General features: G+C 41.2%; 1 protein-coding gene across 2 annotated transcripts in view; it reads left to right on the forward strand.

Moving 5' to 3' along the window:
* The window catches only part of SH3GL3 (SH3 domain containing GRB2 like 3, endophilin A3), a 58090-nt gene that overhangs the window by 34936 nt on the left and 8478 nt on the right, over window positions 1-14676 (forward strand). For both annotated transcript variants that reach the window (XM_064157743.1, XM_064157744.1), the window contains exons 2-6: window positions 5123-5191; window positions 7526-7598; window positions 9006-9149; window positions 10685-10818; window positions 12229-12387. In XM_064157743.1, coding sequence (XP_064013813.1) covers window positions 5123-5191; window positions 7526-7598; window positions 9006-9149; window positions 10685-10818; window positions 12229-12387 — 579 coding nt within the window. The remainder of the gene's footprint in view (window positions 1-5122; window positions 5192-7525; window positions 7599-9005; window positions 9150-10684; window positions 10819-12228; window positions 12388-14676) is intronic.

Genomic DNA, 14676 nt, shown 5'->3' on the forward strand with positions numbered 1-14676 from the left:
ATGTTTTCTCAGAAAATTTCTTGGAATATAAATTCCTTACCAGATTAAATGTTTAGTCTTCTTAGACTGTATAACAGAATTGAAGTTTACATTTTGAACAATAGCTGCATATACAGAACCTAAATAGAAATCACAATATCTGGAGGGATTTTTTTCCCCAATATATTTTCCTTTTTTCCCCCCCTGGACTTATTTTCCTAGAAGATTCCATGGAAGCACAGCAGAAACCTTTAGGTTGCCGCTAATACAACATCATAATTCCATGTAAACACAAGGAAAAGCTTCTTCACTGTGAGGGTGACAGAGCACTAGAACAGGCTGCCAAGGAGGGATGGAATTTTTTTTTTTTTTTCTCAAAGCCCCAGGTTCTGGCTCTGGCAAGTGAAATGTGCTGAATCTGTGGCACCCACCTTCTGAATTTGGAAATGAAATTAGTATTTCCTGTATGTGCATTATTTCCTGTTCCTAATATTAGTCTTGTACAAGTCGTTCCAATCTCCGTCAGCATACATGCCTTATGTGATGGTAGCAGTCTCACCTTTGATTAGCTATCTCATAAAAGCTGATAGACATTGCCACATAATCACACAGCCCCACGGCTGAGTATGCATCTATTTAAGTTAAAAGCATTTTGCAGCTTGAGAGAATGCATGTACATGATGCTTAGCAAGTAGCCAGATTGCTGAGGCTCAGCGGCTGTCTTCTTTATACGTCTATTTTCAATAACGCATTTGGTATCCTGTGACTCTTAATTGGGAGAATGGTGATGCAAGCTTTACAATTCCTAAATTCAGTACAATCAGAACAAAAGCTTTGGTGTTCCTAAATGTGAGAATAGTAAATCTGATCCCAATTATACCAACATGAAATAAGCTGTAGTGGTTTAAAATTTAATGGCAACCATTAGAACTTTATACTGTCTTTTACTATCAGGAGTGCAGACAGGTTATAGACTTTAAGGAATTATTCTTTATAGTACCTTTCTGAGCACTGAGGTTCTCTCCTTTTGCAAAGGAAATTAGAACTTAGACCAAGCAGACACTTCTTCAATATATTTACTCTAGAAATTTGTGATGGTTTGGGTGTTACCTGCCCCCTCACTCTTATGAAATCACCCAGACTAAACTCAGTTAAGGAGTTAAGGAATGAAGCTATATTTACAGCTTAGCACAATTTACAAGCATATACATACAAAAATATATATATATATACAAGTTAAAAGTAATAGAGAAACACAATGCTCCTCCCAGAAATCTGAGTCCCCAGGAGGGCTCCCGGCCCAAACCCCTCCCTCTTTCCCTCCCTTCAGAAATAACCAGATGCACCCATGTATAGCTCACGTGATAAATCTGGAGAGATCTGAGGTGAGATGTCAAAAAGACAATAAGGAGGTTAGAGGGGAAAAAAAGGGTTAGGTTGAATTAGAGTTAAGGCAGAGGCAACCACAGAGACCAGACTGCCAGAAAGAAGGAACAGAAAGAGCTGAGAGCTAACAGAGAAGTGTGTGAGAAGTGTCTTATCTGTGTTTTGACTAGTTGCATTTCTCAGCAGAAGAATGGGTGATATAGGGTGCTGTTGGTTTTGTTTTTTCTTTCTTCTCACAGGTAAGGATTTAATTTATCTCAGTAAAATATTCCAATTAGCCTCAAAACAGCAAACACTTGCGGTATTATTAATATAATAATAAGAATAGCCTCTCTTGTTCTACTGGCCACACTGTTCCTGGTACAGGCCAGGATGCCATTGGCTCTCCTGGCCACCTGGGCACTCTGCTGACTCATGTTCAGCTACTATCTACCAGCACCCCCAGGTCCCTTTTGTCCTGGCTGCTCTCCAGCCACTCTGTCCTCAGTGGGTAGCACTGCTTGGTGTTATTGTGGCCAAAGTGTAGAACTCTGCACTTGGCCTTGTTAAATCTCATCCCATTGGCCTCTGCTCACCCATCCAGCCTGGCAAGGTCCCACTGCAGGGCTCTCCTACCCTCCTAACAGATCAACACCTGCTCCTAGCTTGATGTCATCTGCAAACTTACTGATGCTGGATTCAGTCTCCTGGTCCAGTTAATCAGTAAAGATATTGAACAGGAATGGGCTCAGCACTGATCCTTGGGGAACACCACTAGTGACAGCTGCCAACTGTGGCACCATTCACCACCACCCTCTGGGCCTGGCCCTCCAGGTAGTTCTTGACCCATATCAGAGTGAATGTGTCCAAGCCAGATAGGTCAGAAGGGCCCTCCAGAGAGCATCTACTGCAGCTCTCCCACTTGAAGTAGACACTGTTAGAGCTGGTTTCTTAGGGCCTTGAAGATCTTCAAATGTGGGAGCTCCAACACTTCCCTGGATAATACATTTCAGTGTTTGACCACCTTCTTGGTATTTAATTTCTTCTTTTTAAACAAGTCTGATTTTTTTTGTTTTCCAACTTGTGGCCATTGTTTCTTGTCATTCCGTAAGATTCAGACTCCCATCTTTTCATACCACCCCAATTGGGACCCACTTACTGAACCAACTCAGCTCTCTCTGTGCCCCATGTTCCAGTTCTGCTCATATCAGTGGCCCTTCACCAGATTCATCCAGAGTGTACTGGGGAACCCAAATTGGATATGTTCTGTAGGTCAGGTCTCACAAGTGCTAAACAGAGGGAAATGATCACTTTTCTGGACCTGCTGGCTACGATGCTGCAAATAAAGCCCACTACAGGCTTGGCTTTCTTCACCTCAAGGGCATACCTCAAGGGCTTATGTTCAGCTTGTTTTCCACCAGCACCTCAGGTGTTACTCAGCAGAGCTGTTTCATAGCCAGTTGGCCTGCAGCCTGTGTTGTGGCATGTGGATATTCCATTGGAGGTGCAGGACTTTGCATTTGTGTCAAGCTTTGTGGAGTTCCTGTCAGAGCATTTTTTCCAGCCTGTCAAGGCCCCTACAAGGAGCAGCCTTACCATCTGGTGTATCAGCTGCTCCTCTTTAGCTGGTGTCTTCCAAACTCTCAGGAAGCGCACTCTATCCCATCCAGTTGTTAACTAAATTACTGAATTACTTTCTGCAAACTGTAGATTGTCTCTCTCCCCCTCTCTCTGAAAGCTGATGCAGAGGAGCCCCAGTTATTCAGTGACCTTCTAGATCTGACAGACACTTTCTTTTCTCCCTGCTGCTTCGGCAAGTCCCATGATCCCCGTACAAGGAGTGACTCAGTATTTCAGCAAAGAGGTTTTCCCTCCGTGACTGGCATCAAATTTTATCCATTTGAAACACAGTGAAGAGTTTTGCAACGTTTCAGAAAAGAAACCAGAACTAAGCATGGGTGGCAGCATTTAAGCAGACGTGCAAGGGCTGCATGCAGGTTGCCGCCCGGTGCTGAAGCCCCTGTCTGTCAGTGCCCTTAGCCGAGTGCGCACGTCTGCATCAGCAGCTGCACTCCTGGCAGAAACAGCAACAGCACAGTAAGCCTAACTTTCAGAATGTTACTTGAGGAATGTTTGTGTGGCCATCAGTAAGTGTGGGAGAGCTAAAGGATGCTGGTGGATAAATAGTGTATGCCCTGAAAACTCACCAATGTCTGTTATAGCTTGAGTTCCTCTGGCTGCCTTTGCCAGCCTGCCAGTGAAGTGTTTTTTCTCTCTGGTGTTACTGTTAAGGTGTGAACTTTCTGCTGATCCGCCTTTGCTTCTTGTTCTAACACTCAGATCTATTCTCAGTGTGGGATGCTTCATTATTTTAGTCATTTGGTGCAGCAATTTATTATTAATTATGTTTTCACAGGCAAGCAATCTTGTTACTTCATTGCATTCATTTTCTGCCAATATAAAAATGAATTATTTGTAATGAGACTTCTGTGGGTTGCTACTGAATGTGGATTTTGTAGCTTCAGCTTGAGAAGGATAATTCCCCTGTCTCACTTAGCCTTTGAAAAGGGATTACCATGAGAGGTTTCGAGAAACTGCAGATCTGTTCATTGCCTGCTGGAGAAAGAAAATGTGTGTGAGGCTGTGGGAAATGACATTGACTATTTTAGAAATTAACATTGCACATAATGGAGGCAGAAACTGACAATATAAAGAAGAATTCCTGATAGGCTGCTTTTCTTGCACCTTTCTGCATCTGTGCTCAAGGACTCCTCAGATGCTCCTGCAGAGGCCCAGGCAGTGCACCCCTCCATGCGTGGCCTCAGGTTGTTTCTCTGCTGTGATGGTTTACAACAGCAAGGTGGTGACCCATGGGAGCTCGATAGTTCGTGGGCTTCTCTTCTCTGTTTTATCTGCTTTTGTACTTGTTCTGTCAGTGCTCTGAAATAATAATCTTGACACGTTTATGGGCTGCATAACACATTAGGCAGTAATCACATAGAAGTGATTAGCAGCATGCCTGTCTTTGAACTCCTGTTTCCCCTGTCTGTCTAGCTGTGTGCTAGCAGCAATATTGATGCAAGGACAGCTCAGCTTCATCAGCTGATGGGTAGGTTTTGGAAAGGTGGTGTCCTTCCTCCACACCTGTGCAGTGCAGGTTGTGACCAAGAGGAGTGTTGGATAACATTTCAGCTGTCTTAAGAAGGCTTACTGAAATCCTTTATTAAAACCAGTGCTTTGAGTTGATAGAGAACGTGGCATTTTTGTCTTCAGTGTCATAAAAATGCTCACTCAAGCACATGCATCACAGTGAGCATTTTTCACAAGTCTGTTCTTTCCACAACAATGCACACAACTCCCAGCAGCAGGAATGGGAGTTGTATCACTGAACCTAGTGGCATACAGTACCCAGAAAGTGCTCAGAAGTACAGAGCTGGAGAGATATACTTGAAAGGGCAACTCTGGATTTACCTGCAGTCAGACTCTGGTCTCTGTGCCTGAAGCCTGCAGCCAGGGTTGTGCCTTTTTGGGGGCAAAGTGTTGAAGCATGAGAAAGCATTTTTGGATTGCCTGTTGTAAATTCTTATTAGGTATGTTTGTCTCTAGAAATGAGTCATTCACTTCCACAGGTAAGATGACTCTTCTTTTGCAGTTGCCTCATGTAGTTGCTGCATATTTTCTACTCTGGAGTGAATTCTTATGATTCAGAGAAATTAATTCTGTTACTAAATAATCATGCCTCTTTTTTTTTTTTTTTTGGAAATTTGTCTATTTACAGTTGTTCAGTGAAAAAATAAGTGGAGCAGAAGGAACAAAGTTAGATGAAGAATTTCAAGAGATGGAAAGGGTAAGGAAAGTAACATTACAGTTTTATGGGATTTTAATTTTGTGTGTGTGTGTTTTGTTTGGGGTTTTTAAGCTATTGCAGGATCAAAAATGTTTTTACATTTCAAGTGACACAATAGTATTGTAGATTTACCTTGGATGGAAACCCTATCATGTGCTTCCAAACACAAATATCTAAGTGCTATATAAGTGCAGGTTTATTTTTAAGCCCTGTCAGGTCAGCCAAAGGAGAAAACACATCCACAAAGGTTGTCTGAGCAGAAGAAGCAGGTCCCACTGACACTCCTCAACAGTGAGAGTGGTGCAGAGCATCACGAGGGGTCTTTCTCCTCTGTAGGAGATCAGACAGGAGAGTCTTTAGTGTTTAGTGAGTCTGTGTAAATATCACAAAACCTCCTCATCTGATACTATTAATGATAATAATCTAACTACTAGGGTCATTTTTTTCTCCTGATGCAAATTTATATTTCTTAATTTAAATCCATTTTCAGAAATGTAAATGAGCTGTGAAAATTGAATTGTTTGCTATCCACTTAGGTGTATTGCAAATTAAGCACTATTAATGCAAGTTTCTGATTTTTCAGCTTTTATGTGGATTTTTTTCTCGTTGTCCTTTTCTTACATAGAATTATAGAATCATTTAGGTTGGAAGGGACCTCAAAGATCGTCTTGTTCCAACTCCCTACCATAGGCAGAGACAATTCCCACTAAAACAGGTTGCTCAAGGCCTCATCCAGTCTGGCCTTGAACATCTCAGGGAGGGAGAGTCCACAACCTCCCTGGGCAACCTGTGCCAGTGTCTCATCACCCTCACTGTAAAGAACTTCTTCCTAACATCTAGTTTGAATCTCCCTCCTTCCAGTTTAAACCCGTTACTCCTCATACTGTCATTACAAGACTTTGTAAATAGCCTTCGTGTAGATACTGGAAGGCTGCTACAAGGTCTCCTCAAAGCCTTCTCTTCTCCAGGCTGAAGAGCCCCAAGTCTCGTAGCCTGTCCTCATAGCAGAAGTGCTCCAGCCAGATCAGAGGATCATCTTCATGGCCCTCCTCTGGACTCGCTTCAACAATTCAATGTCCTTCTTGTGTTGGGGGCTCCAGAACTGTACACAGTTCTTTTAATGTTCATAGTTGGTCACAACTTTTATTGTTGGCAGAGTGAGGAAAAAAGTGTGGCCCAAGTTGATTTTTTTTTTAATAATGATCTAGAAACTATTAGATGGAAAGACAGTACAGACTACTGCTTTAAATGGCCCCGAGCCCCTTGTGAGAGATATGCTCAGTCTTTTTCACCTGTGGAGAAAGGCAGTCTTAACAACAACTGTTGGTCTGGTGGGAAAATTGTAGTCTAGAATGTGTAAGCAGTGGTCAGGACTGATGGGCTGGTAATACAAGCCTATATTTTGATATACACCTTCTCTTCTTCCCAGTGCTATCAGCCAATTAATATGTATCCTGTCATAACTGTGACGTGGCTACTTATTGTAAGCTGCAATATTTACTTTAGGAAATGTTATTTAAAATAATCAGCTAGAAATGGGAGGTGATCTGCTGGAGAGCAGACCTGTGGAGAGGAACCTGGAAGTCCTGGTGGACAGCAAGTTATCCATGAGACAGCAGTGTGTCCTTGTGGCCAAGAAGGACAATGGGATCCTGGGGTGTATTAAGAAGAGTGTATCCAGCAGATCAAGAGAGGTTCTCCTTCCCCTCTACTCTGCCCCAGTGAGACCTCATATTGAGTACTGTGTTCTGTTTTGGGCTCCCCAGTTGAAGAAGGACAGGGATCTGCTGGAGAGGGTCCAGTGGAGGGCTACAAGGATGATTAGGGGACTGGAGCACTGCCATATGAGGAGAGGCTGAGGAACCTGGGGCTGTTTAGTCTGGAGAAGAGAAGACTGAAAGGGCATTTAATACATGTTTATAAATATCTGAGGGCTGGGGGTCAGGACAGGCCAGGGACAGGCTCTTCTCACTTGCTCCCTGAGATAGGACAAGGAGCAATGGGTGCAAGCTGCAGCACAGGAGGTTCCACCTCAACACAAGGAGGAACTTCTTTACTGTCAGGGTCACAGAGCACTGGAACAGGCTCCCCAGAGAAACTGTGTAGTCTCCTTCTCTGGAGACTTTCAAAGCCTGTCTGGATGCTCCTCTGTGACCTGAGCTAGATTGTATGGTCCTGCTCTGGCAGGGGGCTTGGACTTGATGATCTCTTCAGGTCCCTTCCAACCCCTGACATCCTGTGATCTTGTATGATCCTGTAATGATATCTAATAAAATGGTAAACTTCCTAGAAAGCAATTCTCTTTTTGGTAACTGTGTTCCTTTTCTTTTTCAGAAAATTGATATTACTAATAAAGCTGTAACAGAGCTTCTGTCCAAATCTACAGAGTATCTTCAGCCAAATCCAGGTAGGATAGGAACAATAGATATTGGGTTGTTGTCTTCCTACTGGGAAATTCATCCCAGGTAAACAAAAGCTAGCCTTTGTGAGGCTTTTGGGTGTCCTGGAGAACTTTACCTGTGTGTGCATTGTTTCTATGCAGTAATTCTGTTCCGGGATGTATCCAACTTGCAGCACAGAGTGCAGCTGGTTTACTGGGTGTGTGTAGGTTGTCTTGGGCAGCTCATATGCTGCACACATGCAGCAACAGGTATGCCCATATTTGTGCTGGATTTCCTGGAGTGAGATGTGGCTCCCTAAAGGAAGATAATGCCAACATTTTTGGGGGGTGAAGAGTTTACCTTATAGGCTGCAGCCATCAGAGGTCCTGGTGGTTTTGTAACCTTGGGAAAGAGGGCAGTTACTGCTTAACCCAGCAGCTGAGTGAGGCTTTACATTTTCTCAACAGTGCACTTTTAAATGTTTTAAGAAAGAAGAAAGGAGACACGTTTACATTTGAGTCAGTCACAAATTCTTACTCTTGTGACATTGATTCATGGTACAAAACAGTTGTTGGAAGCCCTTCTTTATGGAGGATTGACTGAGTTCCTGGTTAGTCAGTTACACCAGTGACTTCAGAGGTAGCACTCTCTTGTACTTTATGAGATGCATGTCCCTGAAGAAGTTTATATCTGTATTATGGATGGTAGAATTCAGTCCTTTACCAAAGCCTAGCTGGCATGCTCAAGCTGAAGCTGGTCACCATGGTCCACATTCCTCTGGAATGCCCTGCCCATGGCCAATAATGTGTTGAAGAGGCTATTGAATGATAGTACTAAGGAGTAGATTGGAAAAAAGCCTTCAGGAAGAAAAAGCATATTTTTGTCATGGTAACAATAAATGAATTTATACATAGCAGACCATTCTGCAAAATAAATTTCTACTGTCTTTATTACTGGAACAGAAAAAGAGGAGGAGAAGTTCTTCAAAATTCTCAAAAACAAGAGAGGGAGAAAGAGTGAGCATAAAATTGGCACTGTCTGTGCTTGTGTCTGTTCTGCATTTGCTTTCTGCAATAATTCTGAATAAGGAGTTCACAAGCAGGAATATTGAAAGGAATGTGAGTATTGGTGAATCTCCACAGAGGATGACAAGCACTCCTGCTATATATCTGCCTAGGGAAGTGATGCTTACTCAGCTGGGAATAAAAAACAGTTTCATAGGGCCCACATTGTTGGGTGGAGTCTTTTCTAAACTTCTGACTACAAAGTACTGACAGCAGAAACATTAGGAATCTACAGACTAGCTAAGTGGCTCTCTCCTTGCCATCACTTCTTTAATGATTTATTCCTTCAAATATATTAGTCTAAAGAGTATTTTTATAACTTTTTGTTATGAGTTCATTCTGTTTGAGTATTTTTAATGTCCTTTTTAGCATACAGAGCCAAGCTGGGAATGCTGAACACTATGTCAAAAATCAGAGGACAAGTTAAAACCACTGGCTATCCCCAGACAGAGGGACTTCTAGGAGACTGCATGATACGGTATGGCAGAGAGCTTGGCGATGATTCTATGTTTGGTGAGTTTGTGTATCTCCTCTGTGACTCTTTCAGCATTAAGTTCTTTGCAGAATATTACTCAGTGGTGTAAACGGTGTAAATAGCTACCACAGGTAAGAGAGAAATTTAGGTACAGTGGCTGAAGGTGATGATGCAATTAACAAAACAATGCTTCTGCAGACCTGTATGCCTCTAGTACAGGTGGAGCTGATAACACTATTACAGATGATTCATATTATTACCATAACCATTTTAATGTTTAAGTTGCCAAACCATAATAATTTAGGGTGATTCTTAGATGCACTGAGTTTCTTTTAACCTTTAAACAGAAGCAGTTGTCTTATATTTGAGAACTAAACTAAGGGGAAAATTTCTCATAGGGAAAAGCAAATAGTAACTTTAAATTGCTTATTGTTTCTTAAAATTACGATCTGGTATGTCTGTGCTTTGGAGTAATGCATCTTAAATGTACTTTTCCATGGTTTTGTGAAAATGAACTCTGGCTTGACTATGCTACAAGTCTTTGGTAAATTATATCTTGCCTCTTTCCTCTCAAGATATGCTAGTATTTTACAGACAAAATCTTGACAGAGGTCTTGCTTGCTGAAGATGGGTAGTGTGTGGGCTTGACTGGAATGAATTTGAAGCATTCTTACAGTGGGTGAATTCTGACATGGCTGGGATTGAGAGATCCAGGGAGACAAGGTAGAAACCTGATTTGGGAAAAGAGAGGATAATAGGGCTGGGAGAGTGTAGTACAGGCTGCGAATGCCTGCAGAAGCCAGTATAGAACTGACTGGCTTTGTTATGTACTGCTGTGAGTATTTGCAATTTTACATACATTGGTTGTCTTGAAATAGTAACAGTTCTGTGGGTGTAGAAACCTCACACTCCAATCCAAGTAAGATGCTGCACAGGGAAACGTGACACTGACAGCCAGAGACATGTTTATTCTCCTCACAGAGAGTGGCATAACTCATCTATGTGCTGGATATATTCCTGGGTTTTGCAAAAGCACTGAAGATACTAAATAAAACTAGGAAAGGCGAAAGAATACTCCATACGCTGTTCTGCCTGCTGGTACTTATGGGCTTAATGAAGTATGCAGCTTTCTTAAGTAGATGACTTTATAAAAGCAGTAACAGCTTTGAGCAAAAAGAGTTTGGGGGAAAAAAGCATGCTGTATGTGAGGAAGCTGTAAAACATGCTTTTGTAATGAAAAAAGTTTACTTACAGTAAAGTTGTGTGAATTAATCAGCTTGATTTGCAGCTCTCAAAGCAGAGATGGCTTGTGACCTCTGCAAATACAGTAGAGATTTTTTTTCCCTGGTGCCCTTCAGGTGGAAAAAAAAACAACAAACCAAACAAAAAGATTATACTGAGGAACAAAAATTTTTCAGTTCTGAGCTTTCTGCAGGGGACAAGAAAGTGCATAGCTTGCATTGTTTTTATTACTTTTCAAGGGCCTGCAGCAGAAAGAAAGATACCTATTTGATAAAGCAAATGTTCTGGGTTTACATATATTGAGATGTAAGTAGCTTATTCTTTACCATAGGGCTTGCACTACTGGATGCTGGTGAGAGCATGAAACAAATGGCAGAAGTGAAGGACTCACTTGATATTAATGTCAAACAAAATTTTATTGATCCTCTACAGTTACTGCAGGACAAAGACTTAAAAGAGATTGGGGTAAGTTTTCCAGGGCAAAGCTTCAGTTACCAATAGTCAGAGTCAATCAAACTCTAGTTCCTTGATTATTATTATTATTATTATATCAATTACAGAGATATTTTTTCTTGAAATCAGCAAAGTAAATAATGCAGTGAAAGGTATGTTTCTTAGCAAAATAGTAATGAAAGCTGCTTAAAATCAATGCCTGGCTATTTCTCACTTGTCTAACTTAGCTTGCTATATTGCTTGTACATTCAGTTCAAGAAGGATAACGCAGAGAATTATATTCCTTATTTTTGTGCTGGTTTAACTGACATTTCTTATTAATTCTTCTGAACATTCGAGTGGGCTGTGACTTACTGCAGCTAATTATCCTATCTTTCTGTCACTGTTAGCCCAAAGCTGTTTATAATGGAGACGAATATAACTGTTGAGGGAGGCTATTCAGGGCCATCACAGAAAGGTCTGAAAAGTCCCATCAAATATTGAAGTGCCATATGCCACCGTAGGGAGAACATGGGAAACTGAGGAACATGTTTTTAACCTTTAGAGTTAATTTTTTTGGTGCTTTTGTTTACAATGTGACAATTCAAAAGCAAGCCAGGCAGTCTGTCTGAGTCTGCTGATTCCAACAGACTTGGGTAATAAGCAAGTTAAAACCCTGATGAAATGCAGAAATGAAAGTTACTGTCTTTGTTTACACATAAATGGATGTAGAAAGCATTGCAAAAAGCTAATAATAATGTCTCCATGTATGTAACTGTCTTCTATGACACATTACCAGTTTCAGTTGCAGTTCTGAATTGATGAAAAGAAATTATTTGATCTTAGCTCTAATGAGCATTTTGTTCTGTCACTTTGAGTCCGTTCTGTACGTCTGCCAGTCCCTTGATTTTTGGCAGCAGAAAAGCTTATGTCATTATATCAGATAGAAGTGTCAAGCTGACACCTAACAAAAAAAAGAGGAATGCAAATTTTGTTGGAGCATTGCTTGTGGAATGAGAGGGAAAAATAACCCTTTAACTTTTAATTGTTGAGTTGGAAATAATTCAAGAGGTAAAACTGAATTAATTGTATAACATGGGGATACACACATACTTCAATTGAATCTTGCTTCTCATTTAGGCAGTCTACAGTGTTTCATGTTTGGTGAAGTCCACTAGTTGGATGTCTGAGTTTGGAATTTAAGATAGCCAATTCCCAAAGTGTTAACAAATGGCTCTTTATTTAAAGTTTCATTTGTGTATACAATCCTAGACTTAACTGATGCTGCCTTAGATCAAAGGGGTGGACTGGATAATCTCTGAGACTCACATTTCCTCAGTTTTGCATATATTTGCATCCATAACTGCAATTTCCTTAAATAACAGTGTGTTTGTTTGGACATGTCCCATTAGAACCTTCTCATAAATATTCTGTCTTATGTAGCATCATTTGAAGAAACTGGAAGGACGCCGCTTGGATTATGATTATAAAAAGAAGCGGTTTGGAAAGATACCAGATGAAGAAGTTAAACAGGCAGTGGAAAAATTTGAAGAGTCAAAAGAACTGGCTGAAAGAAGCATGTTCAATTTCTTGGAAAATGATGTAAGTCTATCCTGCATTTTTGCTTGCTGCAGTACATCCAGGAGGGCAATGTGTGTGGGACTGGATAAAGCTTGTCCCATCCTTCATAGGAGGTAAGGTCTGAAAGCAGAAAGTGTGTGTCTTGCCTTTGTCTAATCTCCTGAACATAGTGAACAGCAGTAAATGGGAGAAGTCCAGAATTCAGGAATTTCTTCTGGAGGTACAGTGGCTCAAACAAGATCATCAGAGGTTTTAAGTAGTTTTATAACATATGAGTAGTTAATTATCTGAGAAGAGAATGCAGTTTGACCACTTGTAGAGAGAAAGTTGGGAGATTAACATAGTCATAGACTTGCTGCTGAAACTATGAGCAAGAGTATGTACCCTGCACTTTCTCAGTTCACTTATAGCCAAAACTCAGCTGCTGCTATGAGGTCTCTGAATAATTTTACCTCTGAAAATCCTTATTATTACTCTTTGGCCCTGAAAATTACTCCATAGAGTTTGTGGCTTAGGCTCTGGTACCTGGACCTTGGCTCAGAGACCAAGTCCATTATGAAATTACGTCTACATAAAGAGCAGCTGTGGTCATTCATAGAATCTTAGAATCAACCAGGTTGGAAGAGACCTCCAAGATCATCCAGTCCAACCTAGCACCCAGCCCTATCCAATCAACTAGACCATGGCATCTCTCTTCTGTCCACATACGGAAAATAATAATAGCAGTATATGCTTTCTCCCATGTAATTATGGGGCTGTAGGAAAAGGAAAGCAGTCCTATTTGGGCTTGTTCCAAAGCTTTCTTTTCTCCTCTAGGTGCAGCATCAGAGAAAACACACTTAGAAAGTAAGAAGTATGCTCTCTTCTTCAGCAAGGATAAGCTGTTAAGTGGGAATGTTAAACAATAAACAACTTCTTCTGTGCACAGCTGTGTGATGGCCAGTTATAAACTAGCCTCTTTTTCCTAAAGTATTTGTGAGTGGGACACATGTGTTAGAGCAACATATAAATTGGCAGGCCTCTTGCTGTTCTACCAGTGGAGGTTATATGAGGGCAGCAAGAAATGAAACATTCTCTGTCAACAGTTCAGCACACTGTTCCACTGTAGGCTCTACCAATTGCTTAGTTGCAGTGCATGTGTTTTATAATTCTTCCTTGCTTAAGCAGCTGTGAAATGCTTCAGAGAATGTTTATCATTAATCAGAACACCAAACTAATGATAAAACAGTGCATGGATTATAATGGCTTAGCTGAGCCACCAAAGATCGATGAGTTCTACTACTTTCCAGCATAACTGCTTTTGACAGGAGGTGAACTGGATGTCTCCCTGAGGGTCAGCCATACTCACTTTCTATTGTTTTTGTTTGAAGAAAGCTGCTCCTTCTCTTCCATTTTCCATGCTGACATAGTCTGTCTATCCTCCTCAAACTTCTCATTACAACCTCATTGTCTGACCCCAGACCATCTCATGAGACTTGCAGAGATTTGCAGTTGCTTCCTTCAGATGCTTTCCAGAAGTCTTCCTTGTTCCATTTGCTCTGCAGTCTCTGTTCTGAGCTCTGGTTCCCAGCCATCTTGCCAGGTGCCTTTCCCAGACTCAATGCTGATCAACATCTATTTCTCAGGGTTTTGAACAGCTAGTTCCAGACCTCCCACATAGACACTGTTGCATGCACTTCTTATCAGATCCATCTTCCAGCCTTTCCCACTCAGTCAATCCCAGGCTCCTCTTGCTAAGTGGCTTTTAGTACTTCAAGTTTCTCTGGCTCTCGGTCAGTTTCTTTTTCTCTCCCTCTCTTCTAATCCACAATTCCATGTCTCTCCTGGCTCTTACTTGTCTTGTCCTTGTCCATTCATTTTCTCTGACCATCCCATCCAAACCTTAGGCCCCTGGTGCATTGTCCTCAGCTGGTTTACATTACTGTTGTCTGACTGTGATGGAATTGTATCAGCTGCTGATCTTGTTCTGGGCATTTCATTTCTGTATGCTCTGTAACAGTGTTTGGCTCTCTTGGAGTTCAAGCAGAATTTCTAACATTTTTTTAACCAAAAGCAGATAAAGTATAGCACAAAATTGCCATGGATCTATAAAACATTTGCAGAAAGTTTATGCAGCTATCTTCTTGTGATCCAGTATCTGAAGACATCATAACAGAATGGAAACATATCAAACTTCTTTGGGCTTGTCTTCTTACTGTTATCTAAAAAGAAGGGGTATCAGCTACTGCTCTATCCCAAGTACAGCCTGAACTTTTCAGTTGGTTTTAGGGGAATGAGATTGTTTGTCACCTCATGATTAAAAATATTTTG

Source organism: Pogoniulus pusillus, chromosome 17 (assembly GCF_015220805.1).
Source record: "Pogoniulus pusillus isolate bPogPus1 chromosome 17, bPogPus1.pri, whole genome shotgun sequence".
In the NCBI taxonomy this organism is placed as follows: domain Eukaryota; kingdom Metazoa; phylum Chordata; class Aves; order Piciformes; family Lybiidae; genus Pogoniulus; species Pogoniulus pusillus.